This window comes from Neovison vison, chromosome 1 (assembly GCF_020171115.1).
Source record: "Neovison vison isolate M4711 chromosome 1, ASM_NN_V1, whole genome shotgun sequence".
Lineage (NCBI taxonomy): Eukaryota > Metazoa > Chordata > Mammalia > Carnivora > Mustelidae > Neogale > Neogale vison.
Window position 1 is genome coordinate 255670941 of NC_058091.1, and position 18724 is coordinate 255689664.

The window sequence follows — 18724 nt, forward strand, 5'->3', positions numbered from 1 at the left end:
GAATACCTTCTAGGTCCACTCAAGGGATTATGGGTGCTTTGTCTTCTTTGTAATATTATATCTTGAAGACTCTCTTTCATGAGTGTGTGTTGCTTTTAAAATAATAAAAGACAGCACGGAAAGTACTGTTGATTGAAAACATAGAGCCGTTTTCACCTCTGAGGTTTGGAACCGCCTGGAAAGTGGGGCTGGTAAGAGCACACGTTCCCCAAGGCTGTGGTCAGGATGGAGAGAGGTGAGCCTTGTACGGTGTGTGGGTGGTGCGGGTCGCAGAGGAGGAGCTGGCTGAAGCTTCTTCCTTCTCTCCCTCCTCTAGGCTGTTGACCCCATGCTGCCCTCCTGCCGTGACTCAGCACCCATTCCTCTCTGGGCCCTCCTCCAGCTAGAGGGAGCTCCGGAGAGGTGGGAGCAGTGGCCCTCTATCACCTTCTCACCTCTCTTTTATCAGCAGTAGGTGGGGTTGGATCCCCATCACTATTGAAGAGCTGAGATCCGAAGGCTCCCACATCCCTGGCCAAGTGGGACAGGTTGCCTGGGTTTTGGGTCAAGGCCATGGCGTGGTATCTTTGGGGCCAATCCTGTTGGGTCTTGGTTTTTTTATTTGCTGGCCCAGAAGGATTTGGAGGATCAGCATTTCCCTGCTGTGCCGGGACGGCTCGCCAGGCTTCACTTCCCTGAGAGAGAGGGTATTAAATGGCTGGCTTTGGAAGCCATGCCACTCCTCTGCTTTGTGCCTGGCAATCTTTGCCATCCTTAAGTGTTTCTTGTTCTGAAACTTGGCCGTCTTATTTGTTGCAAGCTGAAAGTTGGCCCAGCGATTATTGATAGGGAAGTGCTTTCTCTGCACTTGGCAGGACTCATTAACTGTGTATATCCTGCCCAGTCAAAGGCTTTGGCTTCTCCAAGGTAGAGAGGAGAGACCAGCTAGAGATTCAGTAATATAAATATGTTGACAGGAAAATGGACTTCTCATCACTTTCCTTCCTGTCCTTACAGGGAGGGCATCACTTCTTTCTGTTTGCTCACAGATACGCACACCAATCCATCCATCCATTACTTTAAAATAACCCAATGTATACTCTGCCTGAACGTAAAAATAGCAGATATATTGGTGAACAAGGTAAACATGCTTTTAGGCTTTTGAAAATCAAAAATACACAGTCCTACGTGAGGACTAAGAGAGAATGAAGGCCACTGTCCCAGGTCACCCAGCTAGGAAGCGCTGTCAGGACTTGACACAGGCCCAGCTTTTCCCTCAGAAGCTCCTGAGAGGAAATACTCCAGGGGCTCCCACCCAGTTTCCAGGTGTGCCAGTCCTCCTTCCCCAGCCCTTCCCTCACGATTAACCCACGGTGGCTTCTAAACTTGGTTCCATGTCTCTGGAATTGTCCACATGGCTGTCAGAAAACGACAGCGTGGTTTCTTGCCTTCCCAAAAGGCACTTAGCTGGTAAGTAATGAAGTTGGAATTTGAACCTAAGTCCTGTGCTGTTTCCATTCCATAAATCAGTTCGTGGAAATTTGCCCATTTCTAGTTTGGACAAAGATGGGGACATGGGTGAGATGCCGTAGGTTAGGTTCCTGTAGAAATAGCTTTCTCAGCTACATTATTGAGGGAAAGAGAGAGTCTGGTATTCGTGGAAGCCAACAACAAGGTAGGCTCAAGTGCCTTTTGGGGGAAAAAGAAGACTTAATGATTGTTTACTGCCTAGGCCTACTTTTCATTACTTGATTCCTCCCTCCTATCTATCTGTTTTCCCATCCACCCATTCATGCTCCTGCTTACTCACTCTGCCGTGTGTCCATCTGTCCATCCTTCCACAGACCCATCCTTCCATACCTCACTCCCTTCCATCCACCCACTCTCCCATGTTCCCACCTACCCACTGGCTATCTCGGGCCAGGTTAGGGTCTGTGGGGTAGACTAAAATGAATCAGACATGGGCTTAACCATTCAGAGCTCAAAGCCAAGTTCGAGAATCTTTGAACACAGTTGACTGGGGCACCAGGAGGTCTATGGAGAAAGGCCTCGTGAGGTGTGAATTAGTAGTTGGGGAGCTGGGGTTCTGAGAGCACTTCATGGAACAGGCTGTGGTTGAGTTAGATGGAACAGGCTATGGTTGAGTTAGACTTTGTGGGGTAAGCACAGTATGGGGAAGGCGCTCCAGGTGGAGGAAAGAGCCGAAGGAAAGGCATGAAAGTAGGAGGCAGAGAAGGGCACGGGCCGCAGCAAGGGGTGTGTACAGGATGGAGTGGGATCCTGGAAAAGTAGATGGGCCAAGTCACCAGGGCGCTGCGTGCCTGGCCAGGGTGTCCACACTTTGTGTCAGGCAGCAGGGGGCCGTTGACATTTGTCCAACGAAGGTTTCTGGTTGAAGGCCGTGAGGGGAGAGCTGGGGAAGGAGGACTGGCACACCTGGAAACTGGGTGGGAGACCCTGGAGTATTTCCTTTCAGGGGCTTCTGAGGGAAAAGCTGGGCTCTAGTCAAGTCCTGACAGTGCTTCCTAGCTGGGTGACCTGGGGCAGTGGCCTTCATTTTCTCTTAACATGAGCAGATAGTGGTACTTCTACATACCTCATGGACTCATCCTGGAGACAGGTGAGGTGCTGCTTATCTACCCCTCCAGAGACCATAGGCGGCCTTGGGAGGCCACCATCTTCCTGAGGCCCATGAGACCCGAGCCTCTGGGAGGCTAGGCTTCGGCGCACCACTCCTCAATGGACTCGTGCCTGCCAGCCAGGGGCATTAGCGGTGTCTGAACCTGAGGCCACTTTGGCTGCCTATCCTGTCTCTATGTCTGCTGCCCTCAGAATACCCTGCTTGCATTTAGGTTGGGCCCTTCCCCTGCGTGGGGCCGGTCCTGCTGTGACCTTCCAAGGGCCAGATTTCCTCCCGTGGGAATAAATTCGAAGCCTTTCCTGTGATGGGTCACAAACCTCACTGTCCAAAGAGAAAATGTTTTCGGGCAGGGATGCCACAGCTGTATACTGTGGGACACAGACCAAGCCCCTCCTCGGTTCCAGGGGCCTGAACTGTATTTGACACGGCCATCCGGAATCAAGAGGCTGGGGAAAATAGAAAGCTTTTGCCTTGTCTGCTCCATTCTTTGGCTTTGACCCCCACAGGCTGCTCATCTGACAGGCCGGCTGGGAGCCTTCCCTCACGCCTGCTGCCCAGCCAGGTTGCTAGGAGACCTCGCTAGTGACTGATCACCACCTGAGCTGCCTCTACCCACTCTTGGCCCTTGAGACCTTTGTTTGTTCCTAGAAGAAACAACGTGTTTATGAGGCTGGGTCTGGAACATGGGAGTGAGTTTTAGATGCTCCCTCACCTTTGGGAAAAAGTATTTTCTGCGAGGTGCAGCCTTATATGCAAAGCTGCCAACTAGAACTTTCTGCTGTGATGGGAACGTACTGTTTCTGCTCTATTCAGTGTGGCAGCCACGTGTGGCCCGTCACTGCCATATTGGACAGACGAGGGTGCCCATCCCTGGATATATTCAAGACAAGGTCATCTACTTCTGGGCACCATCCCCAGTCTGTCCTTGCTGGGACCCCTATGGATAATTGTCAGATGTCACTGAGTGAAATTAATTTTCATAAACCAGTTGTATTCCTTATGCTCTGTTTTCAGGTCCTCCTTATTTGTAGATACCCAGAATGTTCCCAAAGATCTAGCTTAGCTATACTTTTATTACCCTGCCTTGTTGACTGGCAATTAATTATTAATTAATTAATAATTAAAATGCTTAATTATTTTCTCCCATTACTGTATTGCCTTCTTATTTACCATTTTAAAGCATTGCTTAATAGCTCACTGAGTTAGCCATTGTCTTATTGTTGAACATTTAGGTCATTTGCATTTTCTTGCCATCATTATGGACTCCTGTGAACATGATCTTAATACCCTTCTTTTGTTGTCTTTACTTGAATAGTTTCCTGGTCTTAAATTCTTAGGGATGAGGGAGAAGAGGCTTTAAAAACCTATTGCCAATTTTTGTCTCTGGAGGATTGAGTCTGTTTTTATCAGTAATGAGCAGACTCATTTTACCACCTGTTTTGTCACCCACGCTAGATGTTCCCATTATTCCTCGTTTCTGGTAATTTAATAAATATACATCTCTACTTTTTCGGAGGAAAACTCTCTTGGCAGAAGAATCCACTGGTTTCTGTTGCCTGTGGCCCATTAGTAACCGTGTTTTCTGCTTGGATCTTTGTATCCTGGATTGTCAGTTAGGTCCTCTGAGAGGCCTCAGTGAAGCTCACTTGGTAGGTCTTGGTGACCCTTTTGAAGGTGGCCTGTGTTACATGTGTGTGTTGTGTGGTGAGGTGCCTCCAGGGAAATGTGTTCTCTGCTGAAATACCCCCAGAGATGACAAACTTACTTACTCTTTGGTGGCAAATGACAGAAGTCCGGAAGGGAGTTTATTGGCGCATGTAACTGAGAAGTCTAAGGGCAGACTTGGTCTTCAGGAACAGCTGGCTCCAGGTGTCCACAGACCTCATTATCTGCCCTTCTCCATTTCTGGGCTCTGTTTCCTTTGTCAGGACCTCATCCTCAGGCAGGGTCTCAGGATTGGCCACATAGGCTATAAGACTCTCCAGCCTTTCATTCTACCTGTTTAGCAACCCCAAAGAAAGAAAAAAAGCCACTTTCCTGATAACTTAAGCAAAAAACCATAAAACCCCAGACTAACTCAGAACTACCCAGATACAACCCTTTTGGCCTGCCGTGGGTCACTTGTGCAAGTGTGAACCGCTAGCTATGGCTGAGAGGGCCAGCAATGAGTGGCTGGGTCTGGCCTGTGCACTGGGACCGGATGGGCTGAGCTTTTTATGATCCCCTTGCACCAAGAGAGAGAGGCAGTTGCCAAAGGAAGAGAGTTGTGAATCTGCAAGGGGGATAAGGCAACTGTCCCAGATTGGACCTTGGTCACTGCATTCACTTGTATGAACTCTGTTTCATCATCTGCGAGGAGACTGGGGAGTTGGGGCGTAGAAGTGGTGGTTAATGTTCTTTCTGATCTCGGAGTTCTGTGATACCAGCTCTTCCCTGGAGGAGGAGGGAGTCACACAGTGATCAGCTTGCAGCTGGGACGGAAAGGGATGGGCCTGGGGGTGGTCCCCACCAGCTGCTGCTTTGCAGTTGACTTTTAGGAAGCCCCCAGCCCCTGACTGGACTGGCTGGGGCCCCATGGGTGGGGCAGGGCTCCCTGTTTTGAGAGTTGTCCCCACCTCCTCCAGGCTGGGCTCCGAGAGCTTCACAAGGGGGAAGATTGTTCCACAGAGGTGCCCGGGCCAGTAAACACAAGTGGCCACTGTGTGCCTGCTGTCAAGGGTGTGGGCTGAGGCGTTAGTCACTGCCAGCCAGCAGTGGAAGGCTGGGCGGGGGCTCCTCCATCCTTTGCTGGACCCCAGCCTTGCCTCCGCCAGTGGGAGAAATGGACGTCAGAGGCCACAGGCAGCCACTTGTTCTTTATGGGACTCCTTGCTTGTCAACTCCCACAGGTGCCCCATCCGCTTGGACCACCCCTAGCTTTCCAAGACCCACCCACTCTCCAAGATGCCCTCACATCTGACCGCAGAGGGAGCTTGGGCATCATTTCCTCACCCTTCTACTGTATGAGAGGGAAACTGAGACCCAGGCAGAACCTTTTCAGAATCTGACCTTGGGCAAAGAGGTCTGCACATGGATGCTGAAGCCCCATGGACCTGCATTCAACTCCTGGTCCTATTATCTACCTGTTGTGTGTCCTCAAGCAAGTGACTTCACCTCTCTGAGCATCAGTTTTCTTCTATGTAAAATGAGGCTCTTGGGCGCCTGGATGGCTCAGTGGGTTGGGCCTCTGCCTTCGGCTTGGGTCATGATCCCAGGGTCCTGGGATCGAGTCCCACATCCGGCTCTTTGCTCGGCAGGGAGCCTGCTTCTTCCTCTCTCTCTTTCAGCCTGCCTCTCTGCCTACTTGTGATCTCTGTCTGTCAAATAAATAAATAAAATCTTTAAAAAAAAAATGAGGCTCTTAATAGTACCTCCTTGGTGTAAAAATTAATCCTGGGGATCAAACTGTGTCCTCTTTTGCCCTCTCTAGCCCTTGTTGCTTCTGCTAGTTTTGTTTTCAAGCTCTGCTTACAAGCACATGTCCCAACACTGCTGCCTCAGTGTTGGAGGCTGGCACGAAGCGGGGTTTGGGGCAGCCTCAGCTGCCTCCGCTACTGTTGTGAGCTTGCATCTCATTGGCTAATGTGGTCACATTCTTGTTCCGATTGATCAGGACGAGTCACCTACCCACTTCTAGAGTTGAAAGTGGACTCTGCTCCATTGTATTTTGGGGACTGGGAAGGTCGGTGGGTTAGGTCCACTGCAGAAAAATCAGGAAGGGTGAGTTATGTCATAGGAGGACAATGATTCCTACCACCAGTGCTGCCTCGTTCACTAGAAAAGTTTCTGCCCTATAACATGAGCTCAGTATGTAATGGTTGAATGGATGAATGGAGGGGGGGAGAAGTTGATTCCTGGGAGTCTAGTGTAGTGAAGGGAACACTGACCTGGGGGTTAGGAGATCACCACAGCTCACAATCTTGAGTGGGTTCTGATACCCCTTTGAGTCTTAGTCTGCTAATCTGGGAAATGGGCATAATGGCTAACACCTGCCTTAATGGCTTATGGGTGGATTAAATTTTGGTACTTTTAGCACCCAGTAGCTGCCAAGCACGTTGTTGGTTGTGGTCTTCATTTATCTTTAGCAACGGGAGATGGAGCAGGGTACTCATTGAGAGGGACTGGTTGAGAAGATACTTGGGATTTAGGCTCTCTGAGCAAGGTGGGCTTGCATTTGAATCTGTTTTTCCCCCTTACTTGCTGTGTGACCTAAGGCCTATCATGGTGCCTCTCAAAATCTCAGTTTTCTCATCTGTAAGTAGGGAATACTAATCCTTATCTCCAAGGGCTAGATGGAGGATGAAGTGAGAAATTCCATTTAAGGGCTGTCCTGGCACGCAGTGAGTGCTCAGGCAATTTTAGCTGTGTTTATCATCAACCTTATTACGTTTTCTGACATTGGGGTAAGCAGCTTGCTGCCTCAACCAGGGTTTTAAGGAATTTAATTTTGGCCAAGTCACTTTAGGCACCGTGACCGCTGCCAACTAACCCCTTTCTAGCAGGCTCTGTTCTCTGTAATCTGAGTGAGGTGCTGGGCAGTGGGTGTCCCTCGGTGTTGACACTGGCGCCCAGCTGGGGCCCAGCCCTGTGGTCAATGCCACCTTTCAGGGGGCGGGCAAGGTCTTGTGCACTCATGGGAAATAGTCCCTGCCTGGGCCTCCCCCACTTCCGGGGGAGAAAATACTGTTTTGAGGAAACCCAGGAAGAGGTGACATGCAGCCTCTTTTTACCGCCTTTCAGGAGCGAAAGGTGAATGATTGGGGGTGGGGGTGGCTCAAGCCCAGCTCAGCTCTCCCCGGTGCTGCTCTGGCTGGGGCTCAGGAGAGCATGGTCAGGGTGGTTAGCGTGTTCACCTGGCCCCAGCTCTGGCCATCCTGCGGAGCTCCCCACCTTCTTCTCGTTCCAGGAGCCGAGCAGGCCTTCCCTCCTCCTCTGTGTTTAGAGGGATGGAGCATGCATGTTGTGCAATGTGTAAGGGTACTTTGATGGCCCTCTTGGGGACACTCAAAAATCAGCATTACCGGAAATGAAAGGGCAGGTACACAATCAGGTGAGAGAGAGAGAGAGAGAGAGAACACAAGAGCACAAGCACCCAATGGCTGAATTCATGAATTCCTCAGGTGTTTTCAACAAGCCTTTAAAACCAAGTTTAGGGGAGAGGCCCCCACTCTACTCTGGTAGGGCGAGTGAGCAGGTGAGTTCCAGGACCTGGACTGACCCCAGGGAATGGTCCCATGTGAAATTCCGTCCCCCACACCCCGGGCCTCATGTGGAAGGGACCATGAGGGGGACGGGTGGGCCGGCCAAAGAGTGCAGACCTGGCAGCAAGGGTCCAGACCAGCCCTGTCTCCCATGTTGCTGGGGACGCTGCTTTCGTCTCCTCATCTGCGCCTGAGACAGTCACAGCACCGGCACCGTCGGGTAATTAAGGAGATGAGTGAGTTAGCCTGTGCTGAACTGTAGTTCCGTGACCTTGATCAGTGGGAGACCATTGTTGTCACTGCGTGGGGGCCTGGGGACTTTGTAGCTCAGTTAACAGAAACAGATACTTCAAATGAGAATAAATTTACAAATGAGTTAAAAAAAAAAAAAAGTCCCCTGGCATCACTCCCTTCCGGAAGTTTCTCTGGTGAGGATCAACACCCCCTGTTAGTTCCCCTCCCCCGTGAGCATGCTGTCCAGTCACTGGCAGTAGAGGGGTGGGTCTCCAACGGGACCTTGAGGCCAGGAGCAAGGGTGCTATGTCTTTGTTTGACTGACTGAGCCACCCAGGCACCCCAGCTTGGTCTTTGCCCGGAGGGTGCCCTGTGCAGGGCTGGCCTGGGAGCGCCTGTAGGTGTCTGTTAGCACCAGTCTTAGAGGCTTCTGAGTTCTGGAGATGATAGTGTAATAGTGGAAAGTGCACAGAGTCTTAGAAATGAGAGGACTCAGATTCAAATTCCAGTGCCACAACCCCAGCTCCAGCCATGTCCGGCCTCTGAACCTGTAGAGCGGGGACACTGAGGTGCTGGGTGCCATGGGAGGCAATGTGAAGGCCCATTGTCCTTCATGAGGTGCTAGGTGTGTGGGAGCATCTGGGACATCACCATTTGCGGTGCCTCAGGTTGCAGAGTTGTTCTCTGAGCCGAGCGGCATCGATGCTGTCCTTAGTGGTGAGTGACTGGGCTGCTCACGGAGTCCAGGGCAGCTTGGTGCCCCGTGCTGTCCCACAGATGGCGAGTCAGAGGCTCCAGACAAGTGGCTGGCTTTCAGGGCCCGTGTTGTAGGAAAGTGTGCTCCCTCATGCAGCACAGCGCGGAGTGCTCCCAGCTGCAGCCCTTGGGGCTCATGGGGCCTCCTGAGCGCACATGGGCTCTGCTCCCTTTTCCTTGACACCGGTTCCTTGTGGCTGGAGTTGCTTGCATGTGGTTATTTTTCCCTTGCTCTCAGTTCTTAAGAGTGTGGTAAAATATGCACAACATAAAATTGACTGTTTTTAGGGTGCCTGAGTGGCTCAGTTGGTTAAGCGTCTGCCTTTGGCTGAGGTTGTGATGCCAAGGTCCTGGCATCAAGTCCTGTGATGGGCTTCCTGCTCAGCAGGGAACCTGCTTCTCCTTCTCCTTCTCCCCCTGCTTGTGCTCTCTCTCTCTCTGTCTAATAAAATCTTTAAAAAAAAAAAGGGGGGGTGTCCTATCACTTTATTGTTCAGTGACTGGGATCTCTTACTGAGCAACTCAACAGTCTTTCCATGTTGGTATTTGTAGAGTTATGCCATTCTTGTGTTTTTACTTATGCCACAGGATGGGTATGTTGTACTTTAAAAATTATAATTGGGGTGCCTGGGTGGCTTAGTCAGTTAAGAGTCTGCATTGGGTTCAGGTCATGAGCTCAGCGTCCTGGGATTGAGCGCCCCCATCGGGCTCCCTGCTTATCTCTCTCCCTCTGACTGCTGCTCCCCCTGCTTGGGCTCTCCCCTGTCTCTGTCAAATAAGTAAAACCTTAAAAAAATAAAAATAAAAACCACGATTACGAAATGTCGAACATTGTCTCTCACACATGCCCTCTGCACTGACTAAATAAGCCGCCCTGGCCATTGGCAAGAGCAGCGGATCTCCTGCTCTGACCTCACGGTCTCCATATTCCCCCACAGTCTGGACCCCTGGCCTCTGCAGGCACACTCCACAGGCCTCTCTAGGATGGCTTCCCGGGTTTGGTTTGTTGCTGTGCAGGCCTCATTGACCTTCTCTGTCTCCACTTTACAGGCCAAGAACAAGGAGACAGGTGCTTTGGCTGCCGCCAAGGTAATTGAGACCAAGAGTGAGGAGGAGCTGGAGGACTACACCGTGGAGATCGACATCCTGGCCACCTGTGACCACCCCTACATTGTCAAGCTCCTGGGAGCCTACTATTACGATGGGAAGCTGTGGGTAAGGGCCACCTGCTGTCCCCTCTGGGTCCCTGTGGTGTGGTAGGCCAAGCTAGCCTGGTTCAGAAGCCTTCTGTTCTTTCTCAGTGTCTGCTTTGAGGGCAAGGGCTGGGGTGAGAAGAAGGTGAAGCAGAGGGGCTGGAGGTCCTGCCTCTCTTTCCCTTGCTGCAGAGCTCCCCCACTTTTGCGAGGAGTGGGGACACTGGATTAGAGCAGGAAAGAACTCTAAAGTTTTGCTGCCAGGCCTCAAATCCAACTCTGGCTGGCCCTTACAAGTTGGAGAGCCCTAGGCAGGTTCTTAACTTCTCTGCCTCAGTTTTTCCAACTGCAAGATGGAGGTAATAATGGTACCTAGCTCATATGGTTATTACAGGGATTAAAGAACTTAATTCATGGTCAGTGTTTAGAAGTGTGCCTTGCAGGTGTAAGAGTTCGGTGACTGTTGGCTGCTTTATTATTTGTAACAGTGGCATTGTTATTAGCTGTGGGTGCTGTGTGGGGGAATTCTTTTCAGTGGTGGCGCTAAGGAAGGGGGTCCCTTAACAACCCCTGTTCTCCATCAGCAGCCTGAGTGTGATGTGCACAGTGCAGCTTTGAGCCCCACCTTCCAAATCCAGGATCACCCCAAGCTTCTCTAGGGTAATCCTGCAGTGCTCCCGGGTCTGTCCCGGGCACAACCGCCCCACACAATACCTGTCCCGTGGACCTTGTCTGGTCTGAATGCCTCTCAGTTTATAAAACCTAGACTTCTAGAACAGAGGTGTCTCTTTGGACTCTTTTTCAGCAAGTGTTTTCTAAGTAAAGCAACGTATCTGTGTTCCCAAAGCTCAGCGCAACATATGTTACAGAATCACTGTGCAGGATGAGTATGGAGTGAATTGTGGATACAGTTGCACATGTAGGCATTTTGCACATGCTTCAGAAGCACACGTAGGTGTTTTGCAGAGGGAGCCGAGGGGCGGCAGGCCTGGGTGTCTGCGGGGGTGCGGTAGCTGGGAGAGCCAGTCCAGGTCCGTGGTGCTGCACACAGTGACCAGGTTACTCACGACTGGGTAGTCAGCAGGGGGGTGTTGGAAGCTCGACTGCCTATCATGGTAGTTCATGAAGTTCAGAGAGAGCGTGACTATTCTTTAGTTACATTTTAGGAAATTAATGGGAAGTTAGGAGGTGATAAGTGGTGCTTTGTGATTTTAAAATAAGGGGAGGGGGCACCTCGGTGGCTCAGTAGGTTAAGAGTCTGCCTTCAGCTCAGGTCATGATTTCAGGGTGCTAGGATTGAGCCCCGCATTGGGCTCCCTACTCAGTGGGAAGCCTGCTTCTCCCTTTCCCACTCCCTCTGCTTGTGTTCCTGCTCTCGCTGTGTCTCTGTCTGTCAAATAAATAAATAAAATCTTTTTTTTTTTTTTTTTTTCTAGAGAAAGAGCACAGGAGAGATGAGGGAGGGAGGGCCAGGGGAAGAAGAGAGAGAGTCTTTTTTTTTTTTTTAAAGATTTTTTTATTTCAAATAAATAAATAAAATCTTAAAAAAGGGGGGGATTTATTTATTTATTAATTTATTATTATGTATTTATCTCAGGTTTGTTTTATTTGTTTGTTTGTTTATTATTTATTTATCCCAGGTTTTATTTATTTATTTATGTTTGCACGGGATGCCAATTTTTAGGAACAAGCCACTGATGCTTGATGGGGAAAACTGAGTTGTTTCATTTGTGAAAAGAATCCTGCTATTTAAGAAAACCAAAGGAGGGACGCCTGGGTGGCTCAGTTGGTTGGGCATCTACCTTCGACTCAGGTCATGATACCACAGTCCTGAGATCGAGTCCCACATCGGGCTCCTTGCTCAGCGGGGAACCTGCTTCTCGCTCTGCATGTTTTGCCTGCAGCTCTCTGTGCTCCTGCTCTCTCTGACAAATAAATAAATAAATAAATCTTAAAAAAAAAAAAAAAAAAGGAAAAAAGAAAAGAAAACTAAAAGAGAGTTTAGAAACTCCCATCAGAGTTGATCCCTCTCATTTGATGGAGCTGGAGGAAGCCACTGTCTGAGGGCAGTGAGAATGTGACCCCCCCTATTTCGCCCAGTGGTCTGTCCATGGATTCTGCCTCCCCTTCCAGTCCTGGATAGAAACCAACTTCCCTTTGCCTCTCTGAGTGTCTCCTTGGGGCGCCTCCTGGATGTCACTGGGAGTTTAAAACCACCCCCAGACTGCCAGCTGCAGATTCCAAACCCTTCCTCATCTACGGTCTTTAGGTATCTCAGGGGGTGCTGAGCAGGATGGAGACCCAGGCACAGAGAGGACATGCCCTCTAAGTCGTGGTCACACCTGTGCCTACGTGTTTCCTTTGTCCTGATTCATCTAGCTACTTTTTAAAAAGCTTTCTCTTTTAAGAAATTAAACTATATATATATATATATAGTTAACAAAGGAAAATGAGAATATACAGAAAAAGAAGATTAAAACCATTCAAATTTTTGTACCAGAGATAACCATACCTAAAAAATATTTTTCTAGGCTTTTAAAAAATATATATACACAAACATACTCATACCCACAGGTTTTTAAGTTTGTTTTTTTTTTTAAAGATTATTTATTTATTTATTTGACAGAGAGAAATCACAAGTAGACAGAGAAGCAGGCAAAGAGAGAGAGGGAAGCAGGCTCCCTGCTGAGCAGAGAGCCCGATGCGGGACTCGATCCCAGGACCCTGAGATCATGACCCGATCCGAAGGCAGCGGCTTAACCCACTGAGCCACCCAGGCGCCCTAAGTTTTATTTTTTAATTTTTAAAAAATTATTTATTTATTCATTTGGTAGAGATCACAAGTAGGCAGAGAGGCAGGCAAGGGTGGGGGAAGCAGACTCCCTGCTGAGCAGAGAGCCTGATGTGGGGCTTGATCCCAGAGCCCTGAGATCATGACCTGAGCTGAAGGCAGAAGCTTAACCCACTGAGCCACCCAGCCGCCCCCAACAGGTTTTTTAAAAAGAATTGACCCCATACTTATAACTTTACCTTTAACTCTTTTTACTTAAGTCTTATTTATTTATGAAATATTTTTATTTATTTATTTGACAGAGAGTGAGCACAAGCAGAGGGAGCAGAGGGAAGAGGGAGAAGCAGGATCCCTATTGAGCAGGGAGCCCGATGTGTGACTCAAACCAAGGACCCGGGATCATGACCCGAGCTGCAGGCAGCTGCTTAATCGGCTGAGCCACCCAGGCATCCCTTATTTATTTATTTTTTTAAAGTAATCTCTACACCCAACATGGGGCTTGAACTTTCCACCCTGAGATCAAAAGTTGTGTGCTCGGGACGCCTGGGTGGCTCAGTTGGTAAAGCAGCTGCCTTCGGCTCAGGTCATGTTCCCAGTGTCCTGGGATCGAGTCCACATCGGGCTCCTTGCTCAGCGGGGAGCCTGCTTCTCCCTCTGCCTGCCTGTGCTCGCTTTCTCACTCTCTCTCTCTCTGACAAATAAATAAATAAAATCTTTAAAAAAAAAAAAAAGAGTTGTGTGCTCTACCAACTGAGCCAACCAGATACCCCATTTACTTAAGGTCTGTTGAGAACCACTTTTCACGTGAGTGGGGGAAACACCTGCATCTCCATATTTGATTATTTGATAGAATTCCATCTTCTGACTGTGTCTTTCTCCGTTGTTAGGTATGTACGCTGCTTCCTTTTTTTTTCTGTTAGAAACAAAGTTGTGATGGACCTCTTTGAATTTTTGTATGCTTGTCTGTGAACCTCTTTAGGAATATTTTTAAGCATCTGTAGTGTCCATTGCTGAACTAGTGTCACAGGGCCACTTTTCATATTTACCAGGCATTTTCCCATCTACCTGTCCACATACCACACCCAGCCAACATTATCTGCTTACCTGTCCATCCATCCTCCTATCCATCCATATAATCTTTCTTGAACTGCTGATCATGGATTCATTACGAAAACCATCTTTTATATGTCTGTCCCCAGTATTGATTGTGGCCCAGTACCAAGTTCTTGACTTCCCCGGGTCCAAGGATAATACTAAGCACGCTAACATTTACTGAGGGCTTACTGTGAGCAAGGCCTTTTAAAGCTGTTTTACTGCAATTATGTCATTTCCTTTTCATTCTATGAGGTAGTTGCTTTTTCCCCATTTTACAGATGAAAGTAAGAAAGAAAGAGGTTAAGTAAGTTCCTACCCAAGGCCACGCAGCTACAAAGTGACAGGTTTGGAAATCAGATAGAAAAGAAGAACAGTTTGTAACTGGGCTGTGACTGTCATGAGGTTGTTTAAATAGATACATGAGAATATTCTGACCCAAAGTTGCCTTTAGGTTGGTGCTTTCTGACCCAGGGCTGCTGCTGAGGCTGGAACCATTTGTCACCACTGTCTTCTGTAGCTGCCCCTTAACTGCCTGCGTTTGTTATTTTGTAGCCCTTAAAGTTGTCATGTCCTCATTTTTGAGGATTTGGGTTTTAGACATTTTGAAATCAAGGCAGAAATTGCTGGAACGAGGTGGAGGATGGGGAAAGGGTCTCCCGTAGAAGGGTTAGCATGGTCAGTGGTGCAGAGGTGTGAAATTTGTGGCATTTGGAGAACGGGTGGTCTAGGATCAAGGGCAGCATGTGGAAAGACGAGGGCTGTAAGTAATTAGAGCCCGTGTTGTGTGCAGGGCTTCCAATGCCAAGGTAAAGAGTTTGAATTTAACATTTATTGTATTTTATTTTTTTAATAAAGTTTTAATTAGTTTGAGAAAGAGAGCAAGTACATGAACAGGGGAAGAGGGAGAGGGAGAAGCAGACTCCCCTGCTGAGCTGGGAGCCTGTGCTGGGCTCAATCCCAGGACTCTGGGATCATGACCTAAGCCGAAGGCAAAAGCTTAACTGACTGAGCGAACTGGGCATTCCCAGCACTTAACTTTTTAGATCAGTGGTTCTCAAAGTAGCGCCCTCAGACCAGCAGCAGCAGTGACCCCTGGGACCTTGTGAGAAATGCTAAGTATCAGGTCCCAACCCAGATAGACTTGCTGAATCAGAAACTCTGGGTGGGGCCCAGCAGTCTGTTTTAAGGAGACTTTTTTTTTTTTTAAGATTTTATTAATTTATTTGACAGAGAGAGATCACAGGTAGGCAGAGCATTAGGCAGAGAGAGAGGAGGAAGCAGTCTCCCCGTTAGCAGCAAGCCCAATGCGGGGCTCGATCCCAAGACCCTGAGATCATGACCTGAGCTGAAGGCAGGGGCTTAACCCACTGAGCCACCCAGGCACCCCTTAAGGAACCTTTTAGGCGACTCTGGTGCTCGTTAAGCTTTGAGAACTGTTTCACGTAAGGGGGACTCTGTGGTAGTTTTCCAGAGGGAAGATATATTTTATGTTTTAGAAAGAAATCAGGTTTGAGGGGGCAAGAGTAAAAGCTTTGAGGTCAGCCAGAAAGCAGTAAGAAAAGGTTGTGAGATGGGAACATTACTGGGTCAGCAAAAGCTGCAAAAGGGACACTTGAGCTGTATCTTGAAGGATGCGGTGGGAGTTCTCCAGAGGGCCAGGAGAAGGAAGAGCAGTTTGAAGAGAGAGACAGCATGCGCAAAAGTAGGGGAGGAAGAAGTCTTGTTCTGAGATACAAGGTTGGAAGCGGTACTGACTTCTTGGTGTTTCCTTCTGCGTGATGGGTCTTGGATCCAGGCCTCCTGTGTGGCGCCAGGAGCCGTCTTTGTCATGCTGGTGTCTTTGACAAAACCCGTCCTGGACCTGGATCTGCTCTCAGGGCTTGGCCTCGGGCATGAGAAACCAGCTCTCACCCAGCTGCCCTGAACCCTTTCCCCAGCCAAGGCATCCAGGGAGAGACCTTCCCCCTGATTGGGTCAGTGGACATTCACCAAACCACCTCACCTACAATCTGACAAGATGAGCTCGTTTTCTTCCAGGATTTGTAATCTTAGCAAAATCCTGCCGTAGTTTCTTAAGCCTACTTCTGCTTTTGAATATCAAATGGTGCAAATGGGGGAAAAACAACCCAGAATACTCTAGACCAACACTGTCTAGTAGACATGTAACGTAAGCCACATAGGTAATGTAAAATTTTCTAATAGCTGTATTTTAAAGAAAGAAACAGATGAAGTTAGTTTAAATAATACAATTTTTCCTAGTGTATCCAAAATATTATTTTGACATGTAAGCAATATAAAAATTATTGTTATTTTTTTAATAAAGATTTTTATTTATTTATTTGACAGAGAGAGATCACAAGTAGGCAGAGAGGCAGGCAGAGAGAGAGGAAGGGAAGTGGGCTTCCCACTGAGCAGAGAGCCCGATGCGGGGCTCCGTCTCAGGACCCTGAGATCATGACCTGAGCCGAAGGCAGAGGCTTAACCCACTGAGCCACCCAGGTGCCCAATATAAAAATTATTAATGAGATATTTTACTACCTTTTTCATTCTAAGCCTTCAACTCTAGTGTGTGTTCTATACTGAGAGCACATCTCAATTCAGCAGCTAAATTTTCACCAGGAATCTATATTTAGATGTCATAAAATTTACAGTTAACAAAGTAGATGCAAAGTTGTCTCAACATTCTTAAATGTTTCCAAGTAACGGAATTGAGTGTCAGTTTTAAAATTTAAATTAATTAAAAGTGAATGAAGTACAGTTAGTTCTACACCAGGCACATTCCAAGTGTGGTTAGTGGGTGCTGGATTGGACAGTGTCCACAGTGCAGCTCTGGTTGTAGACTCAGGGCCCCAAAATGAGTGAGTGTAGGAACCCCTCGGCTGTGAATTTGCTTTGGTTTAAAATGACCCCTCCCCATCAACATCCCTCCTGTCCCCACCCTCAGCCCTGAGCTAGATTTTGGTCTCTGGGAAAGTCTTGCAAGGGTTGGGTCCGTTTTTCAAGAGGTGATCCGGGAGTGGGAGTGAGTGGGATGATGGGAAATATTTAACAGTTACTTCCTGAAGGAGAACACCCCTGATATAGAGCATCTGCCAATTTCCGTGGTGTAAACATTCCCACTTTGGTTAATTTCAGGCTACAAACACCATGTCACTGACAGCTGGAAAGAGGTTTGCAGTAGAGGTAAATAATATCCAGAGTAGAGGTAACAGTAGAACGTGGTAAAATGATGAGGAAAAGGATGAGTTTAGAGTGTTTGTCATCTTTGTTTTTAACACCATTCCAAAAATTACAAAGTTATGTAACTTAATTTTTAATCATGGTTGTGTTTTAACAGCCGGCTTACAAAAATTCCTGGAAATGTCGCCATCAGTTTACTAAGCCAGTGAAGGCTAGCTCTAGCACACCACTGGAGCCAGACCCCAGGAGTGTTGACTAAACCACGGAAAGCCACAGTTGGGCACCACACAGCCATCCACTCATTTGAAGATGAGGCATCTGCAGACCAGAGAGGGTCTGGGATTTACTCTAGGTCACACAGCAAATTCGTCACAAGGCCAGACATGCAGAAAAGACCTCGGATGAGGGAACTTACTCATGTTACACTGCCTTATAAAAAGCCCTTCCCCAGCTCCCCAGGATAGATTCCACACCCAGGACACAGGCCTCCCGAGGATGCTTTCCCAGTTCTCTTCTCCAGTTCTTCTAAGCTATTGGAGGCAGCGCCTCCAGCTATTGGCTCATTTTGTACCCTACCCCCAGCCCGCCCTTCCGATGTGATGCAAGAGCATCACGGCTTCTGTGAGGCCTTTTCACTTTCCCATACCTCTAGGTGGAATTTATCTTCCTTTCCTTTACTCTCTGTTCCATTTGTTCTCTCTCCTTCTACCACTCACATTTCAGCAGTTACCAGTCTTGGTGTCGCCTCTGGGAGACTGGGCCCTGCTTTCATTCTCGCCTAGGGCTGGTCCAGTGCAAGGGAAGGAATGGACGCCCGTGCTGGTCCCCCTCTAGATTGCTGTGGCTGTTTGGGGCCCGCCCTGTCCTGGGGAGATTGAAACCCCACAGAGCACGTCCTAGGGCCAGCTTTGGCCATGTTTTTGAAAGAAGCAGTTCTCTTAGTGAGTGGTAGCTGCTAGGGAAGAGGGAGGGAATCTTGACTCCTCTAAAGCTTTTCCTTGTGTGGAATCAGGGGAGATGAGGGTGGTTGGAATCCTGCTTTTCACATGGTGATGACTATGAAGCCCCTTCTGATCCATTCCTGACTGCAGGTCTTGTTCAGGCTCTTTCTCTTCCTTCCTTTCCTTCCCTTCCCTTTCCTTCCTTCCTTCCTTCCTTCCTTCCTTCCTTCCTTCCTTCCTTCCTTCCTTTCTTTCTTTTTTTTAGATTGATTGATTGATTCTAGAGAGTAAGGGGGAGAGCATGTGCAGGAGTGGGAGGGGCAACCTCACAACCCTGAGATCGTGACCTGAGACGAAACCGAAAGTCAGACACTCAGGGGACTGCACTGCCCCGGCATCCCATGGCTCAGCCTTTCTGACAGGACACAGACCCCGCTGTCTTAATCTTTTACCTGTTCACCCCAGAACATCTGGCTCTGGCCTCTAGAAGCCTGGGTAATCTTGGGGGAATTAAGCCTGCAGTCCTGGCAGTTAGCTGTATTCTCCATTTATTCATATAACCAAGTCTCTGCTGGATTCCTTCTTCGGGCCAAGCCCTGTCTCAGGCCCTCTGGATACGGAAATTGATGCAGGCAGGCTGGGTCTGACCAGCCAAGGGGGTGTTTGGGCTTCAT

General features: G+C 48.6%; 1 protein-coding gene across 1 annotated transcript in view; it reads left to right on the top strand.

Annotated features, from left to right (window-relative positions):
* STK10 (serine/threonine kinase 10) overlaps positions 1 to 18724 on the top strand; it is a 120636-nt gene that overhangs the window by 13291 nt on the left and 88621 nt on the right. The window contains exon 2 of the mRNA XM_044229492.1: positions 9901 to 10065. Coding sequence (XP_044085427.1) covers positions 9901 to 10065 — 165 coding nt within the window. The remainder of the gene's footprint in view (positions 1 to 9900; positions 10066 to 18724) is intronic.